General features: G+C 39.6%; 1 protein-coding gene across 1 annotated transcript in view; it reads left to right on the top strand.

Moving 5' to 3' along the window:
- Window positions 1-3,441: 3,441 nt before the first annotated feature.
- wnt6b (wingless-type MMTV integration site family, member 6b) overlaps window positions 3,442-18,126 on the top strand; it is a 31,686-nt gene continuing 17,001 nt past the window's right edge. The window contains exons 1-2 of the mRNA XM_053328614.1: window positions 3,442-3,521; window positions 15,725-15,945. Of these exons, the coding sequence (XP_053184589.1) occupies window positions 3,442-3,521; window positions 15,725-15,945 (301 nt within the window). The remainder of the gene's footprint in view (window positions 3,522-15,724; window positions 15,946-18,126) is intronic.

The following is an 18,126-nucleotide window of genomic DNA, read 5'->3' as shown; positions in this document are numbered from 1 at the left end:
CAAAACTTTCAGCTCCAAAATAAAGAGCTGAAAGATCTAACAAAAAAACAATTCTTCAAAGTGACTGATGAGCTTTAAGCCACACACATAACTTGAACTGTTTTTAATGTGCAACGTCACACTTAATATAATGTTATATTGACTGCTTTGCTATCTCTCTGGTTAGCAAAAGACATATTTCCACCCGGGTGGACAGTAAAGATATATTTTATTCTAAAAAATACTCATGGGAAATTTACAGGGAACCGCAGAGTCAGCTGATAGTTATTTGTGAGGGCCCTCTCTCACATTACTCATAGCAATTTGATCCATTTGTAATGAAGAAATATTGATTATATTATGTAGTGCAACTTTACTATTTGAGGTAACATCCAACTGGCAATCACAAAGGTGAATTTTGACAAGCATAGCAGTAAATAACACAGCAGTGTGTGGAAAGCATATTTACATGGATCCCTCACATCAACAAAAGTAAATTACACAGAGCAACTGAATCCAAATGTAATGCTGATCATGCACATTACTCTGCCTAAGAAACAGCATGAGGCAATCACTATTTTGATATGAACACTTGCAACATTTGAAAATCATCACCTTTCATCTGACATGGTGGAAATGCTGCATCAGGCATACACTCTCTGCAATGAAACAGAGCTCAAATTAGTAGGGGGGAACTATTTCAACTGGATGAACCCATGAGACCTTTCTGCAACAAACAAATCAGCGTCTACATGGTTCTGTCTATCAGAGAGGAAATACCATTCAAAAGACTGAGATAGATATGATTGAAGTGAAATAGCCAATGATGAAATGACTCAACAAAGTGTACCGGCCAGCTTCACCAAGTAGGAAAAGAGAACAACTGACAAATTTGCAAATGATTTTGCTCATACTGTGCATCTGATTATCTGGCAGGCTAGTGAATTACTGCAATCTGCCTTTATTCAACACTGTAGAGGGAGCCATAATCAGTGGCATGTTAGATCACATGCACACCAGTGTGGATTGCTTTCGCCAGCCGTTCACATTGAAATACTGAAATCTAAATGCAAAAACTGTTAAATTGTGTCCTCTTCAAACTTTTGGCATGTGTGGTTTCAGCTGACAGACTGATTGACATTCATAGCCAGTTACAACAGCTACCTGTTCCTCTGAGTGAAGCAGTCTATCAGTTCTGACTCCCTCTGTGATTGCTCTGTGTGTGTGTACCTGTTTTCTCATTGAAACCATTTTACTTCTTTTGTGTTTGAGACCTGGGATCACCGTCATTCAACAGAAACAGTCAAACACACAGACAAACTCAACACTTGAATTGGGTTATTAGCGAACACAAAATCAAATGATCACAGATAAAGCTGAAGTCATATTTATAAAAAGTTGGGAAGCTGTCACACGCAATTTCAAAAAATGATTGCATGGATTGCAATGCCAAGAGATGGGAAATACTGTTATTAGTGCCAAAAATAAAAATAAAAGCAATGGTGCAGAAAAGGTCTGCGGGTTGATTTGAAATGTGTTCCAATGGATAGACAAATGTTGGGAAAATCACATTAGAAAGCTTTGGTGTTCTCTGGTCAGCAGCACTGCAAAGTAAACGGTACATGATTTAAATCAAGCATGTTTTACATGGATTTATTTCAACATGTGCATATAGCATGACACACAAATGATGGGAAAAGTCTTAATAAATATATGAAACCTACCACAGTCTGACTATAGACTCCATATTTTACTGAGGTTGACTGAGCAAAAAAATTACACTTTAAAGTTGTTGTGTCTTTTTATGTTATTTATTTTGGGACTATAATCAGGGTTAAATTATATTGAATAAGGATTGAGTGATGGTATATTATTAATGAGGGTTGTGTGGAATGGAACAGAGACCCTCATGAACGACAGCGGTGCTTGACTGGGTGAGTTTGCCTTGTGTTACACTTGTGATTGATTGCATCACTGCAGTGGAACGAAGTTGGGTGTCAGGGCTTTTATGGGCGACCACAGTACAGTGGTGTTGAATTTCAATGGATATGCCCTTGGCCAGATAAGTGAATACTACTCTGTCACTACACACACACACACACACACACACACACACACACACAGACACAAACACAGACATAGTAATTCAGAATATACTCCTATTTCCTATTGAGAGCAATAATTAAACTTTATACTTCTGTGTATAAAAGCCTGATGTGAATCAACAGGATACCTACAGTGGGGCCCAAAAGTCTGAGACCACTTTCCTATTATTTATTTGAATCTGAAAGTGGTCTCAGATTTTTGGACCCCACAGTATATCAACGTCTATATTAATAACTATTTTAAAAAAAGAAGAGAGACAGAAAGAAAAGAAACGAAAATGATGTGATCTTTTCAACATCCAAGGGAACACATGACAAAACACCCTCCTATATGGTTTCACAAAGTGCCAGCTAGTCCCCGATAGGCTGTTGGCACACATATCAGAAAGATACAACCACACCTGTGTTGACATCACCTCATTCCATAGACTCTGATTTCAGGTCTACCGTAAACACACGTTTATATTATGGCAAGGCTCTGAGTATGAGCCTCTCTCTCTCTCTCTCTCTCTCTCTCTCTCTCTCTCTCGCTCTCGCTCTCTCTGTGTGTGTGCGTGCGTGTGTTTACCCCGTTTCTAATTGCAGTTTCTTTCTCTCTCTCCCTCTCTGACTGACAGCGAGGATTTCGCTTCGCCCGGAGCGACGTCACACCAAGGTGGAAGAAGACCAGTGCATTTTTCCTCTCCTTGGAAGTTTTCATCCAGAGAAAACACTCCGACAGACTGTGGCACAGACGCCTCTACCTGCAGCCGGTGCGCACCCAAAAACGAGTTTCATCAGTGCTTCAGTTCAGAGCGCGTAGAGAACAACCAGCATCCAGCAGCACCAAACGTTTTTTTATTGAAAAGTTTTCGCCGTCACCATCACCAGACAGGCAGCAGTGCTCCTCTTTAATTTCATTGTTTCAAATCTCTCTTAAGTGTCTCTCTCTTAAGAGTGTGTCCACCAGAGCAACCTCTATGCGCCGTTTTTGCGGTCACTCGGGACTTTATTGCTTTGAGTCATTTGTCGTTCCCTCAACACGGTCTGAGGAGGCTCCTCACAGCATGTAATGTGCTGCGACTAACAGAGCAGAACGACAATGAAGAGGTTAACCACACCTTTGAAAGCGGACATCTCTTCAGCAACCTCTTGACCAACTTTGTTGCGCATTAAGATGCGCCCGACAGAAGAGGAGTTGGATGATGAACTTTTTGCGCTCTCCTTGACAGACAGTTTCCATTAAAGTTTTGCTGAGTCGTACCGTCAGAAACCAAGGACCTCTTATGTATTTAAGTAAAACTCAAACTCTGTGTCGGCTGAGTTTGTCAGTTTAAAATTTTCTGGGGAATCTCCTTGAGGATTTGCAGCGTTCACCATGACGGTTCGTCTATCTCGGATCCAGCTGGCCCTGTTTTTTATCTTGCTCTGTCCGGTTAATATCATCGGACTCTGGTGGTAAGTGCTCTGTATTATTCACCACGTGTTACATGTTTCTGGGTCTCGTGTCAACCTGGGATTTAAATGACCTCACCCAACTTAGTTTTATTTGATTTCTGCGCACCGACGCGGGGCGTAATCGTGTCTTCTATATTTATCCACAGCACCATCACTCAGCATTGGCTTGCCGGTGTTGTGGCTTTTCACCTAAATACTCACACTGTCTTCAGTTCGTTCCCGGGCTATCTTGGGAGCCTGCACTTGGTTTGGAGTCTAGTCCAAAGACGAATATGACCATCATAACTGCGTAAACGTGCTCTGCAATAATTACATTATGTAATAAAATATAGATAATCTATAAAAGTGGACCAACTAAGCAGAGTAAATGAGTAATGACACAAACTAACAACCAGAATTCTTATTGCTTACATGTTGAAAGTGTGAACATTTGTAAAACATTATTTGGACATTATTCTTGTATGTTTTTCTATAGTAATGAATTAAAGTCTATTATAAACTTAAAAAAAAAACTAAAACTGAATAATGGTTGGTTCCCTGCAAACTGCTTGACTTGAGACTGCCCATGTAAGCCAGGGTAATGTTCAGGGTGAAGGAGTTCATAAAGCGGCATCTATTTTTTTTTTGGGGGGGGGGGGGGGGTAGCCTAAGGTGTTCAGAGCATAACAGGCTGAAGTAGGACAGAAGGGAAAGAGGCAGAAAAACAGGGAGGTGAGAGAGCTGTCTGCTGTTCATTGCCTGCAGTGTAGTGGAGAGTGGGAGATTGGTGGAGGTGGTGTTGATGGTGTCTGTTTGTGTAGGGGTGTGTGTGTGTGTGTGTGTGTGTGTGTGTGTGTGTGTGTGTGTGTGTAAGGGGGGTTCAGAGTCAGGAATGTCAGGTGGCCCTCTGGGCGCAGTGGATATGTCATCATAAAACAATCCATATAGGCTCAGCTCCACAAGGTGTGTGACAGTCGGACAGACAGACAGCCCCTGCAGATCTGCTGATAACATATTTTCTGTCCATGTGGGTCTCTGTCTGTGATTTGCTTTCGTTTTCTCATGTGCAGTATTTCATTAAACAATATCCAATGTTTCTGTCTTCATCTCTCTCTCTCGCCCGCGCACTCTCTCTCTCCCTCTCTCTCTCTCTCACACACACAAACACACACACACACACACACACACACACACATACACACACACACACACACACACACACACATACACACACACACACACACACACACACACACACACACACACACACACACACACTTCTGCAAAGCAGCAGCGTTTGAATGTGAAGCTTTGTGATCTTTTTTTCCTCCAGCGAATCCTCCCACTGTTCATTCACAGCTCAGTCAAGGTCAATGTGGGTTGTAGTGTCACAGAGGCTGTGTAAGTCTACAGTATGTCCTTGTATGACTGGCAGCGTTAGAGGACATGTCTCCCCAACTTTGCCATTATTCTGTCCCTTCACACATGATCGCTGTAGGTTGAGGCAAACTGCAAAACTTGCACTCCTTGTAATTATTTCACACAAGTAATCTGTGTGGATTTATTACTTTGACTGAGAATGATCATCATAGGAAACATGAATAGTTTCCATCAGTTCCTACATAAGAACATAAAATTATGTTCTATAAAGGCTCATCACAAAAGTGTTTTGCCCATGGAGTAACTCATGGAAACATCTGTGGCCACGGACATTTTGTTGTTAAAATCACTGACTAACTCAAACATAATTATTAAAGACTGGGATGCTGTAAATGTCACATTAATGCTACTAATGGTAAAGCAGTACAGCAGCATAACATAGCAAAGCTGATGCACAGCAATGCAACTGTGCTTTTTAAGCCATATACTGCATTTACCTTCACCAATACCTGGAATTAGGAAAAATTAATCAGTTCATGGAATAGATGAAAAATGTATTAAACTTTATTCAACTTCTAATTTGATGTAAGTACCTGCCTTTCTGTAAATGCAGGATTAATGATATGTAATGATGGACCAGCAGGATGAGATGATGTCAAATTAAAGCAATGTTTTGGCATCATAGTAAGTACTGATAACAATCTTCAGGTAGAGGATATGGGTTCAATCCCTCCTGTCGAAAAGAAACCTACATTTGAAAATGCTGTGCAGCATTGGTCTGTGTTTTCAGGTTGTTTTTTTGCAAAGAGCTCCATTCACATTGAAATGCTTAAAGAGCCACATTTCTTCTTTATCATCTGTTCTAACGGAAAAAGAGTGTTTCTGCTGAGTTTCAGCTGTTTAAACATCTGGTCTGTTCCTCCCTGTCTCTTCATCATAATCTTTACCAACCCTTTATACCAATCCTGTCTCTAATAAACTCATTCATTTTATAAACAACTAAATTACAACAGCAAATACTTTTTGAGGGGAATGTAATGACGTCCAAATAATCTATCAAGATTAGAAAAAAAATCTCGTAGACAGGGTGTGTATCTGTAACCACTGCTTCAGCTCATTATAAAATAATTACTGAGACCATATAACTGTTACAACTCAGGAGAATTTATTTAGTGTCTGGTAGCACTTTATTACCTATATCCACTTTTTTAATGAATTTCTGAACTGAAGCAAAGCTATCCTTATTGCACTTCAGATAATCACAGAGTACCCATATCCAACATCCATACATACCTTATAGACATGAGATTAAAGGAAATGGATAGCTACAAATGCAAAATAAATTGAATTTTGGTTTGGTAACAAATCAGTACCTTTAAATAATTGGCTAAATAACATTAACACTGACAAGTTAAACCTGGAAATTTATTGTGTTGCCTTTAAACTTCAAGAGGCCTTTTTGACTCCATGGACTAACAGAATCAATTGAAAGTTTTCCAGGAGGTTGTGTAGCAGCAGTCTTCAGCTCCTCTCCAATAGCCACAGGGAACAAGCAGTGCACCAAAGTCCACCTCAAAGCTAATAGAAAAATATCACATAAGCAGGTGAGTTGAGTGCAGAGTGAGTAACTGGCTCTCACAGCTCTACCACAGCTACAACCATCTGAGCCCCATTTTTTAGCTCAATAACAAATAGTACTGTGCTCGAGGTATAATGCAGAATGTAAATTATAACTCACTGTATATTAACACACATTAAACACACATTACTCCCTAAAATTAGGAGTAAAACCATGTAATCTAAAACAACATGTTCCTTTGGCATTTAGCAGTGTTTCAACTGTAATCGTACTGGCCTGACGGGCTGCAACAAGAATCCCCGCCAGGCCAAAAAAAACATTTTCTAATGCCAAAAATAACACCATATATCAATTCATTCAGAGATCAATAGTATTTGGGAGTGTCTCTGTGCAGCACTGTTCTGAAATGTGACTCATTTCCTGGGAAACTCCTTGTGGTGTAGCTCCGATAAGGCATAGGGCAGTACGTAATGTGTACACGTAGTCAGTGTGTGAATGACAGAAAAGTGACAGTGAATGCAAGCAGAGTAGAGTAAAAGGACAGCAGTTAGTTGTCAGTCTGGCAGTAAATGTACAGTACAGGTTAATAAATGCTGCAGCTTCTAGAAAACTAAGAAATGTCTCATCTTTTGCTGCCCCAACTGTAAGAAACGTGAAGGGGGTTAGCCCGTAAGTGAGCGACAATGGATAACCTGACTAGGTTCACATCTCATTTGAAGTGAATTTTAATTGTAGTATCAATCTCAGAGTTTTGCTGGCCTTATTTTAATACAGTCTGTGCTAGCTGCCGTGCAGGTGTGTGTCAGAGCCTCCTTGTGAGACTCTTTGGTCGGTAAATGTATTTTTTAAAAACTTATTTCGACACTCTCAGTCCTCCAATCGATCTAATGTGAATAATGTGAAATTACAAGTTCAGTACTCAATAGGGTTGCCAACTTTCTCATCTCCAAATGAGGGACACTGTTCTGGGTGCGGGCAGGTACCAGTGTAGGCCCCAGAGCGCACGCGTGCACCCAGCAGGTGGCCCACAGTAATTCCTAAGTGTCATTAGCCATACCATAAGCCTACTGATTTCACAGTTTAGTGACACAAAACCCATATTGTACTTGCTTAGATTTGTGTACAGTAACATATGTCACAGACACTGGACAGCTTTAGGCCTAAACCAAACTAACTCTTAGTAATACATGGGAGGTCCATATAATTTTATATATTTTATAAATATAAATATTTTATAAAACTTTTGTATGTAGGGTGCAGAACTTTTTGTGATCCATCTTGCAGTAAATGACAGAAACAAATTATTTACTTGTTTCCATTACCATGGCAATAAACATTAATTTGGTTGTTAAAACGTTACCATAAGGCAGGCAACACATTACCATAAGACAATGACACACATCTTAAATGCTCGCCTAACAGGAGGATATCACATAAGCAGGTAATTGTAGGCTAGTGAGTCGTTGGAGAGTAAAAGCCTTTAAGAGCCAGCTGCTCAGTGTCACAACAGCCATCTGAGTCTGCTTCTCTTTCTACTAGGAGTTTTGTATACATGTTTGTATACAAACCGGCCATCATAAAGTGGTCTTGAAGTATTACCATCATATTAGCGTCACTATTAGTCAGAGGGGTTCTGGTCTGCAGCTGAACTGTGCTGTGACTCAGCTAGGGAGTGGAAAAGGAAAAGGCAATGTTCCTACATGAGTACTTGGTCTACTTGGCAAGATCCTGTCATGTACCTGAGCTGAATTCTATTCAAAATGGGAGTTACATTCATTAAAAATTGATTTGACATACAGGATATATATCATACAAAGAAAATATATACATTAACGGTACATTGTTCCACTACATGTCAAAATTCACTTCATGCCGGTTGCCCATTTCTGTACTGCTCTGTATGTCGGCCGTCTCCTGACATTGCATACGGGACATTTATTTTAAATTAAGCTGTAGTGGATTAAGGGAATCAACACAACCAGCTACTTCCTTTTCATCCCTACTGACATATGTTGTCATCTTCTTTCACTCACTCACTCACTTGTTCACTGGCTCTCACACACACACAGTGGCGGACTGTGGTGCAGCTAGGGTGAAACCACACCTGTGGGTTGTTCCCTCGTTTGCCAGGACAATGATGCTCTCTGTTGAAAGCTGCTGGACATACCATCGTACATTTCTTTTTCTCCGTCTCATGCTTGCTCCTCTTCAATGTCTCTATCTGTCTGTCTTTAGCCATACTTGTCTTTTGAAAGGAAAATACCTATCATATAGATACGTTGTCGCTGAAGGAAGAGAGAGAGAGAGAGAGAGCTACTGTGAGAGGCAAATAGTGAGAGAGATGAAATGTTCGGAGATAGCTGTCCTTTCAGAGCCTCTACTGATTAGAGGGCTCTAATCATTTGGCTTGAGAGCAGAGACTCAGAGGAGTGAGGAATGTCTTTGCTCTCTTATACTGGTTTTGACTGCAGTGCTTAGCAGGGCCAACTTTGCTCCATATGTGTGTGTGTTTGTGTGTGTATGTGTGTCTGTGTGTGAAAGCCACAGTTTGGCGGACAGCCCGCCTGGAGTGTGCCACAGGCCCACAGGTGCACACACACTGCGTTTGTGTGTGTGTGTTTATACGTGTGTCAGTCCAAATTCATCTCTAACCAGTGGATCCTGCTTAATCTGTTTAACATGCACTCAAAGATGTACAAATGCACTAATTCGGTCATAGGTTTACACACACAGACACACACTCTCAGAACTGCCATCATCACCAGAAGAAAGTCTCATTGTAGCAGATCTTATCTCCTCCACCCCACTCCTGGTCTGAAAGGCTAGATGTCTAATCAGGACCAGGGAGATGGGCACAGATAAAGATTAAATGACGATGTGGGTTTGGCATCAGGTACTGTACTAAATTGTGTATTTTATGTGTGTGTATGTGTGTGGGGCTGTGCATGGAAGCATACTCCACCATGTGCCGGTGCCAGACATACATAGGACAGTGGGCAAAACACGGTCCAAGAAATCTAAAAATGCCCTTATACTTTGACGAACAGGGGCAAAAACAGTTGTCGAGGCTTTTGGAGTTGGCAGAAAATAGCTAGAAATGTAAGCGCCAGCTAATGTAGCCTTAATGTGATGTTGACAGTTTTGATTCCTTGCTGATTACTACATATAGCAGAGCTTCTGGAGTGTTCCTGTTCTTTCTGACTGTTCATATAATAAATCGGAACGTGCCAAAGTTGTCTGATCTGCTTCCTTTGTCATGATGCCTGTGATGGTGAGCAAGTGAGATTTCCCAATAAATAACAGGACAAATATCTACTCCTTTCAGTTTTAAAGACTGTGATGACTGTGATGCTGTAATGGCACAATAACACACTCATAGTGAATAAGTACAGTAATGAGACGCACCGCAATGTAACTGTACTTTTAAAGCTGTTAACTAACATACCACAGCTTGCCAAAAGCTGCTTGCTATCATTTCCAATTGAATTATGTTAAAAGAAATCTAAAACTAATTATTAAGTTAACAGAGCTATCGCATACTCAATTTACCAGTACTTCACTACTGTCGGTCACACTCTCTTTAGAAAAGAAAGCAGCAGCCTTCCTATCAACTGGACTTAATCTACTTTCTATATTTCATAGCTAAAGTTGAGCTCCACAAATCACATCAGAGTATAACAACTTCACACTCCCGCTGAATAAATCCATTCTTGAAGAAATTTTGTCTTTGGCTTGTCAGTGCCTTTGGGTGTGCCACAGTAACAAGTTGTTAAAACCAAACAAATGTTGGATGTTTTTCTTATGTGAAATTGGTTCGTGGTGTTGGTTTCCCGTTGGTCACACTTTATTGCGACCATTTAAATTGGGTGCATTACAAATTATGAGTGCTGAAACTTTTTATTTTGACGAATCTTATTGTTCTCAACCTTGTTTTACCTTGTATCAGCAAAAACAGCAGGATGAAACGTATCCCAGACTGCTGGGTCATGAAAAAGAGTGCTCTCACACTGTCCATTCAAGCACTCTGGCAAGGTGCTGAATTTGTTCCATTGTAGTTCCTTCTCATAAAATATGTTTCAGACATCTTCCCATTTTTCTTTTTTTTTTGCCTTCATTTAGACAGTAGCTGGCAGAGAGGTGGACAGGAAACAGGGAAAGAGAGAGGAGAATGACCTGCAGCTTAGATCCCTTGCTGGATTCGAACCAGGGACACTGCAATTATATGGCATGGCTTAACCACTGGACCACCAGGGCAAGCCAACATCTTCCCATTTTTTATAAAATTTTCCATCTCCATTCCTTTATCTTCTTGCTTTATCTCTTTTTGTCTAATTTTGTCTCCTTAGTATCTCACATTGAACCCTTCACCACCCTCTCCCTCTCTGCCTCTTTTCGACCTGTTTTCTCTCTCCCTCTCTCTCTCTCTCTCTCTCTCTCTTTCTCTGGCATATCGTGACTGTCTTCATCTCCAACATACTTGAGGGATTAAGGAGGGATGAAATTCACCCATTCATGGGTGGAGTGAAAAAAAAAAGAAGGGCTCGGTACAGTACAGCAATTTATCTATGGTGCTGTGAGATCCTTAATGAAACCTGAGGTCGCTCTGAGCACCAGCGTTTAATCTCTTTCTGACCCACATCTGGGCCACGAAAGTCTGAATGGGGTATCTGTTTCTCATATCTTTATTTGAAACTTTCACTTGAAGTTTTTTTCTAATTTGGTGCTATAACATGAATAACAAGCCTTTTAATAGATTGTATGTTTATTAAATTGTATGTTTGAAACAATTAAATGTTCACTTTTATGAGCTAATTGAATTTTATCAGTCTATGCAATCAATGAAAAACTACATGGCCATATCAGAATATTGCAGACAACCTTTGTAGTTCAGATCTTGGATGGGACCTGCTGTTATCTTGTTGCAGGTGGCAGTAGCATGTATAGTCCTGCTATCAGTGCTTTTGATTTTGTTGTTTTTGTTACTTAGTCTGTTTTATCTCTCACCATATGACCCTCTGTCTGTGTTTTGGGACTTTATCATCATGAAGAACTACTCATGCGAGACAGTGTGTCCTGAAAGGACCTGATGATATCAATGGCTGCACATCCTTGTCAGTGTTTTGTTTTCTGTTCATAAAATGAGCAGGCTGAAGAACAGTGGCACTTTGCATGGAGATGATCTGATTACTGTCTGACTTTGTAGTTCCTTCTCTTAAGTGTATGAGCTTGTATCTGTGTTGCATGTCTGCACAGCAGCGAGTGCACCTGTTTGGACAAATGTGCATGTCTGTGTGTATATGCGAGACTGAGTGCAAACTGCAGGTATTTGCAAGTACGCACATATACCTGACATCTTATTATCATTATTTAAGGGTTCCTTTTATATGAGGCAGTAGAATCTTTTCTTTATTTGTTTAGTGCTCCACCAATTTAGCATGACCCTCCTATAACATTGCTGGACTCACAATGCACAGATTTTGGTTTATTTCAACCAAAACCAATGAAAATGACACCAAGTCATGTTTTTTAAGATTCAAATTTATTCACCATTATGTCTGTTACTGCTCCATGAAAACCAAAAGAGTGAGAAGTGAGAAAGTACACAATACTGCAATGTAACTATGAATGACATATACTGATGTGTTCAGTAATTCATTGTGTGCTGTGCAAACACATGAAGCTCTTCAGGTCTCCCTTCAAATTAACAAATGTATCGTCACAATAATTGCTCATTTTCTTTCTGCATTTCTGCTTTTCCCTGCTTTTCTTAGCACCTTTTGGATTCTCATTCTCTACCTTGCAGGGATGCACACTTTTATGTACTGAACCCCAAACAAGGGCAAGAATGCTGGGCTTAAAGTCATCCTATTATCCAATTAATGCACCCCATTTTTGGGTATATCGCCAGTGATGTACTCTTTCACCTCAGTTCACTCTAATACTCCTCATGCCCTGTTTCTAAACTTATATTCAAGATGGTACAAGGGGGATTATGAGAACAGCGTTCAGCCAAAATGAAGGGGTGATTTCACTCTGTTGTGTAAAAAAAGAAAAAGCACATTTTATATTGTTTTACCTACATAGTACATTACTCTGTCTTAATTTTAAAGCACTCATAGACAAACAAAGGGCAGCTATCAGAAACAGTAGGACTGCTGTTGTTTCCTCCTCTGTTCTGTTTATTCATTTTCTTCTCCCATGAGTGTATTATGCAGCCTTTTAGGGTCAGGAAGATACTGTTAAAATAAGTTAAGATGTATGTTATGCCACCCAAGATAAAAGCAAATGCCAGCATGTGAATTTACTGTGGTTATGTGTTGTGACCTGTCTTAGGTACCAAACGTCAAGCGTAAAAACTTAATAAAGAGATCCATGTGAACTTGCGCTGATCGCACAGAGAGAAATGTCTGTAAGTGAGGCGGAGACTGTGAACTCTGACGCACTGGGAAAAATGACATATTGCTCCCTATGATGATAGTAAGGAAACATAAAATCTAATATAGGGTTTCAAAACTGACCCAATGCAACACTTTAAGGATGTGTTAGGCATGTTTATGTGTTAAGTGGAGTGAAAGTCCAGATCACTCAGGTGACAGTGTACAATACTGGTTTATTTTCCAAATTCACCCCAGATAAGCGGTAGAAGATGGATGGATGGATGGATGGATCACTTAACTTTTTTAGATTGATGTTTCTTTAATATACTATAAGTCCATTTTGGACACAAAGTGCACGTGTACACAAAATATGCTGTTTTACAATTATTTATTTATTATTATCGTAACAGCTGCTCTTCCACAAACTAATCTTTAACTCTTTCACTGTGCAGGATTTGCTTTTGTGCTGAAAGAGGCAACTTTTCTCTCTCATTGTTAAAGACTCTGCCTCTCACTTCTAGGACTCAGAACAAAACTTCATCCAGTACATTCGCTAGTTTTACAACTCTACACCTCCCATTGTAAAAACCAGGCTGGCTTTTGTGAGCTGCTGACAGAACTGGCTACCCAGCTCTGCCCCTGGTACATGCATACACATACACATACACACACAAACACAAACACACATACACATAGGTACAAACAAGCAAACAAAGATGATCTCTCTCACATCCATAAAAACCAGAACATACTGCATAGAAATACACTTGAATGCATGAATATCAGTCCCCCACCCCCCCGTCTCACTTTCTCACACACACACACATCCTCATGGAAGTGGGTAGATAATAAGTGGTTGTCAAGAGGGAGTGTGTGTTGCTAAGTATTGTACCGGCACCCACTAATTACAGTAACACATACAGACTGTGTCTGTGTGTTTTAATTATCTGTGTGACTGCCATACACATAGACACTTGAGAAACACGTACCGTGTACACAGAACACCTGTATTGAAAATACAGCATTGTTTCCATAGTAATGTTGTCAATACACTTTCAATACTCAAAGAAGGAATGCAGCAGTGGGTGTCCTTAGAGACTGTGCAGATGTATGTAAACAAAAGGACTTTTTATAAAGAACATGCACGCATGCATGTATGTTTATGGACAGTGTGTTCATTATCTTTTACTATGATTTCCAGATCATTGCATTATACACTACATATCCAGCATACGTTGTGGGATTAGGTACTTTTACTTCTAATCTTCAGACAAGTTGAATTATTAGAATGGATTACAATGAAACCATAACTATAAACCATGCTATTTGCCATTATAAATATTAACAGTATTTGGGCAGTTTGCCTCTGGAGCTCCCTCTCCATGACATTATTGGCAAAGAGGTTGACACAAAATTCTCTATGAATGTTTTTTTGATTCAAATGCAGCCACTGTATGTGTTGATATGTTAGTCTACCACATAAATTGCTTTATTCAAATGAAAAGACATACATTTTCATATAACTTATGCATACTCTTGTATGTTGAGTTGAGGGCTGAAGATACAAGTCTGTTCACAATGTGCTTGTGTGCATCTGGCTGAGAACAAGGACTAAATGTGCAAGGATGAATGCGCATGTTTGTGTGTGTGTGTGCAAATGTCTTGCTCGGTATAAGACCGCCAGGAGAGGGGATTGGCAAGAGTGTTTGTTCTGCTTCTGAAAACAAACTCACAAAGCAGATGAATGATATCAGGTGGTGAGATTAACAAGGACAAGGCTGAATGAAAACCTATAAGGCAGTCTTTCGCTCACTCTCGCTTTCTTTTTCTCTCCCTGTCTTTCATGTATACCCTTCATACTCCTATTTCATGGTAAAGTTATGGCGACTAAAAGTCAACTGTGGAGGCAAGAGAGAGGTGGATATAAGTGAAAGGGAAAGAGGGTTAACAGCATAGAGGGGATGAGCTGGGAACAGCTCAGGCAAAAGGAGGAGGAAAAGAATGGAGGACAGAAAAGAAATAAAATCATCTCATAAAGTCACTTTCCTGTTATGCCACTGAAGTCGCCACAGATGCTGGCAGTGTTTTTCAGTCGTAAAGCCAAACCCATATTTCCCATTAAGAGTTAGAATAAACTATTTATCCACATTACATATACTCATCTGTCTTAGCTATAGAGGAGGTCTGTGGTCCATATTCATCAAACACATGATATGTGTACATGCATTTTTAATGTTTCAAATATTTGAAATACATGTCACATGTTTGATTTATTTTGCCACACATTTAAACATTTTTTTCCTTCTTTTTAGTAATATAATATCTACTATGGGACTTTTTTTTTTTTTTTTAGGAATACTGATTTGAGGGATATTTGTGGTTTAAGTGGTGATGGTCTTAACTGCTAAAAAATCTACAGGGAAACTGTATCATCTGGAAACTTCTTTATTCCAAATCTTCTGGTTTACCAAAAATCAACTTAGCATTAAGATCAACTGTAAACGGCTTGTCTGTTAAGAGACCAACTGTTTGACTTCCAACTTTGTGAGGACCACACAGTTCTCCCGAGTGCAGTCCAACAGCAAAAAAACAGATTTTTGAAGCTGACGTCAGAGCTAAGATCCCTCTGGGAAACTGTGCTCTGTTGTCTCCCACGTGCCTATTCAAAAAGCATATTGTCGCCTCGACTGAGAAGTGGTCGGTAAAGTTGGCAGACTTGGCAGCCGCAAAGAAAACGTAGCTTGCATTTGGTTTGTGGCTGATGTGTGCAGACACAATGTTTACCGTGTGATTAAGTTAACAGGTGTTACTCAACAAAAAGAACCTTATGTTGTTGACATGTTACTGAGAGATTGTTCTCTTCTCTGATGTTGTTTAAACCTTTCTAGGGCGGTGGGCAGTCCGCTGGTGATGGATCCCAACAGCATATGCAGGAAGGCGAAGCGTTTGGCGGGGAAACAGGCTGAGCTGTGTCAGACTCAGCCAGAGATTGTCAACGAGGTGGCCAAAGGAGCCAGGCTGGGTGTAAGAGAGTGCCAGTACCAGTTCAGATACCGCCGGTGGAACTGCACCAGCCACAACAAGTACTTTGGCAAAATACTGCAGCAAGGTGAGTGAGGGAGAAATGAATACTGCATGTTCAGTTTTTGCTTCTATGATGACATCTATTCCCCCCTAATCTAGTATAGGGTGCCATTTGTATCTACTTGAAACTATAATTAAAATGTATGTGTAAAATATATTTCTTGACCTAGTGTTGTGACTTTCACGGATTACTGCAATAAATACGAGATCAAACATTTATAGTTAGCTTTAGAGGTGTCGTAGGTTGATTTTTAATTATTTTTTTTAACAGGACTAGACTAGCTGTTTTCTGTAGCTTCATCTTGAATGGACAAACACAAGACTAGTGTCAATCTTTTCAGCTACCTCTCCAAAAGAAAAATGTCGCAAACACAAACTTTATCAGGAATTTGTCTAAACAAGGTATTAAAATAATAATATATTTTTTGTAATGGTATAAATGGGCTAAATAAGTATTTGCATCAACCAAATGACACTGAACCGATCATAGTAGTAATTTGGATTTGGTAAGGTATGTGTTTAAAAATGAAAACACTTGCATGTGACTCAGTTTTATGGATTTTTTACACTTGATCTACATGTGGCTGATGGAAGAGATATTTATTCTCATCTCCATTTCATTGGCTCTCTCCATCAATCTTTCTAATTTTTCAAACAGGTTTAAATCCCTGTATTAAAAAAAAAAAAAACTGTCATGTCCCATTTCTCAGCCACCAGAACCTTAGGATCTGAACCCATGACCTCATGACCGCAGCCGGCTGCCTTACGCCAACTTGAGGTCAGATCCCTGTCTAATGGCAGTCCAACAGACAAGGGCAGCTGTTGTATTTCAGACCAGACATATTCACACTTGACTGACTCTCCTCTTCATCAGATTGGGCACGCTTGAAGTGATCAGCTAAAATTGCCTTTTCTCTTAACATCTCTCTTAAGATCTCTTAACATCTTCCTCCAGCTCTTTGATGTCTGTAATATAGCTGATGTTGGGTCACTGCTGGGTCTCATGCAATTACTGTGTTGGTTTTTCTCTTGTATGATTAGATTCATAGAGAGATGCCTGCTCTTCTTTAACTCGTATGACAGGGAGCCTTTATCTGTGTGTTTAGTCAACAAACAGGGAATATCTAATATTAATGTACAGCAAAAAATGTGTCAAACATGTTATTAAGGCCATCCTGGGCCTCATTCCTGGAAGATGTGCTCACCTATCATTAACTTCACAAGCAAGAGGAACACACACGTTTCTTATTATTTGAAAATGTTCCATGCCATAATATACGCATTCATATTTTAAATTTTACACTGGACAAATTTTGACTCGGAACTTGTTTCACATCAAAACTGTATTACTTTTTCATCTTGCAATTTCTTTATATAAGATTGTGTAAGGCACCACGCATATAATTTTCACGTTCCGTTAAGGATGTAAAATACTCCTTTGTTTTTATTGCTTATCTTTTTTTTGATATGACAACACTTCCAATGTTGCAAGTGTCTGACGGAAAGAGAGTGAAAGAAAAAAAAGCAACTGAATGAAGACTGAAAAATAGACTGAAAAAAAAGAGAAGAGAGGGGGAAAAGAGAAGAATCTACCAGTAGAGACAGACTAGCAATTAATCATAAATTCCTGCCTGTCTATAAGAGAAGCCAAAGTGCTCCTCTGTTTGAAGCCTTTGTCCTCAATTACCTGGATCTACTCCTAATGGCTGTTTATCATGCGCCAGTAAATGTCAAAGAGTCTTAACAGTAGGGAAGATAATTTCTGGGTATTGCTTTGTATTTAATCCAATATCTCTCTCTAAGTGGCTGACTTAACCTCATTGACCTCAATTACTTCATTTAAACTGGTGGTTAGTTACCTAAGTTAATAATTAAAACCAATTTCTATTGCTATGTGATTACAGCATATTTCCTGTTATTCTGATGTCATAATGCAGTGTTTTATTTGAAGACAAACAAGACAATCCAGGTGAAATATGGAGCACTCACTATATTGCTTCCTGTTAATTCATCCCAGCGCAAATTGAAAAACTTAACTGCAAAGTGACACAGAACACTTTGGCTGGAGGGGTTACATTGTACACTAGGATTTTTTTTTTTTTTTTTTTTTACTGAACTATGAAGATGAGTTTTTATTTCTTTGACTGTGGGCGAACCTGCTGTTTTCACGTCATCATGATCTGGAGTGGCTGCTCTTAATAGATGC

Source organism: Scomber japonicus, chromosome 11 (assembly GCF_027409825.1).
Source record: "Scomber japonicus isolate fScoJap1 chromosome 11, fScoJap1.pri, whole genome shotgun sequence".
Taxonomy (NCBI): domain Eukaryota; kingdom Metazoa; phylum Chordata; class Actinopteri; order Scombriformes; family Scombridae; genus Scomber; species Scomber japonicus.
Note: the sequence above shows the minus strand (reverse complement) of the source record. Positions and strands in the feature narration are given on the sequence as shown.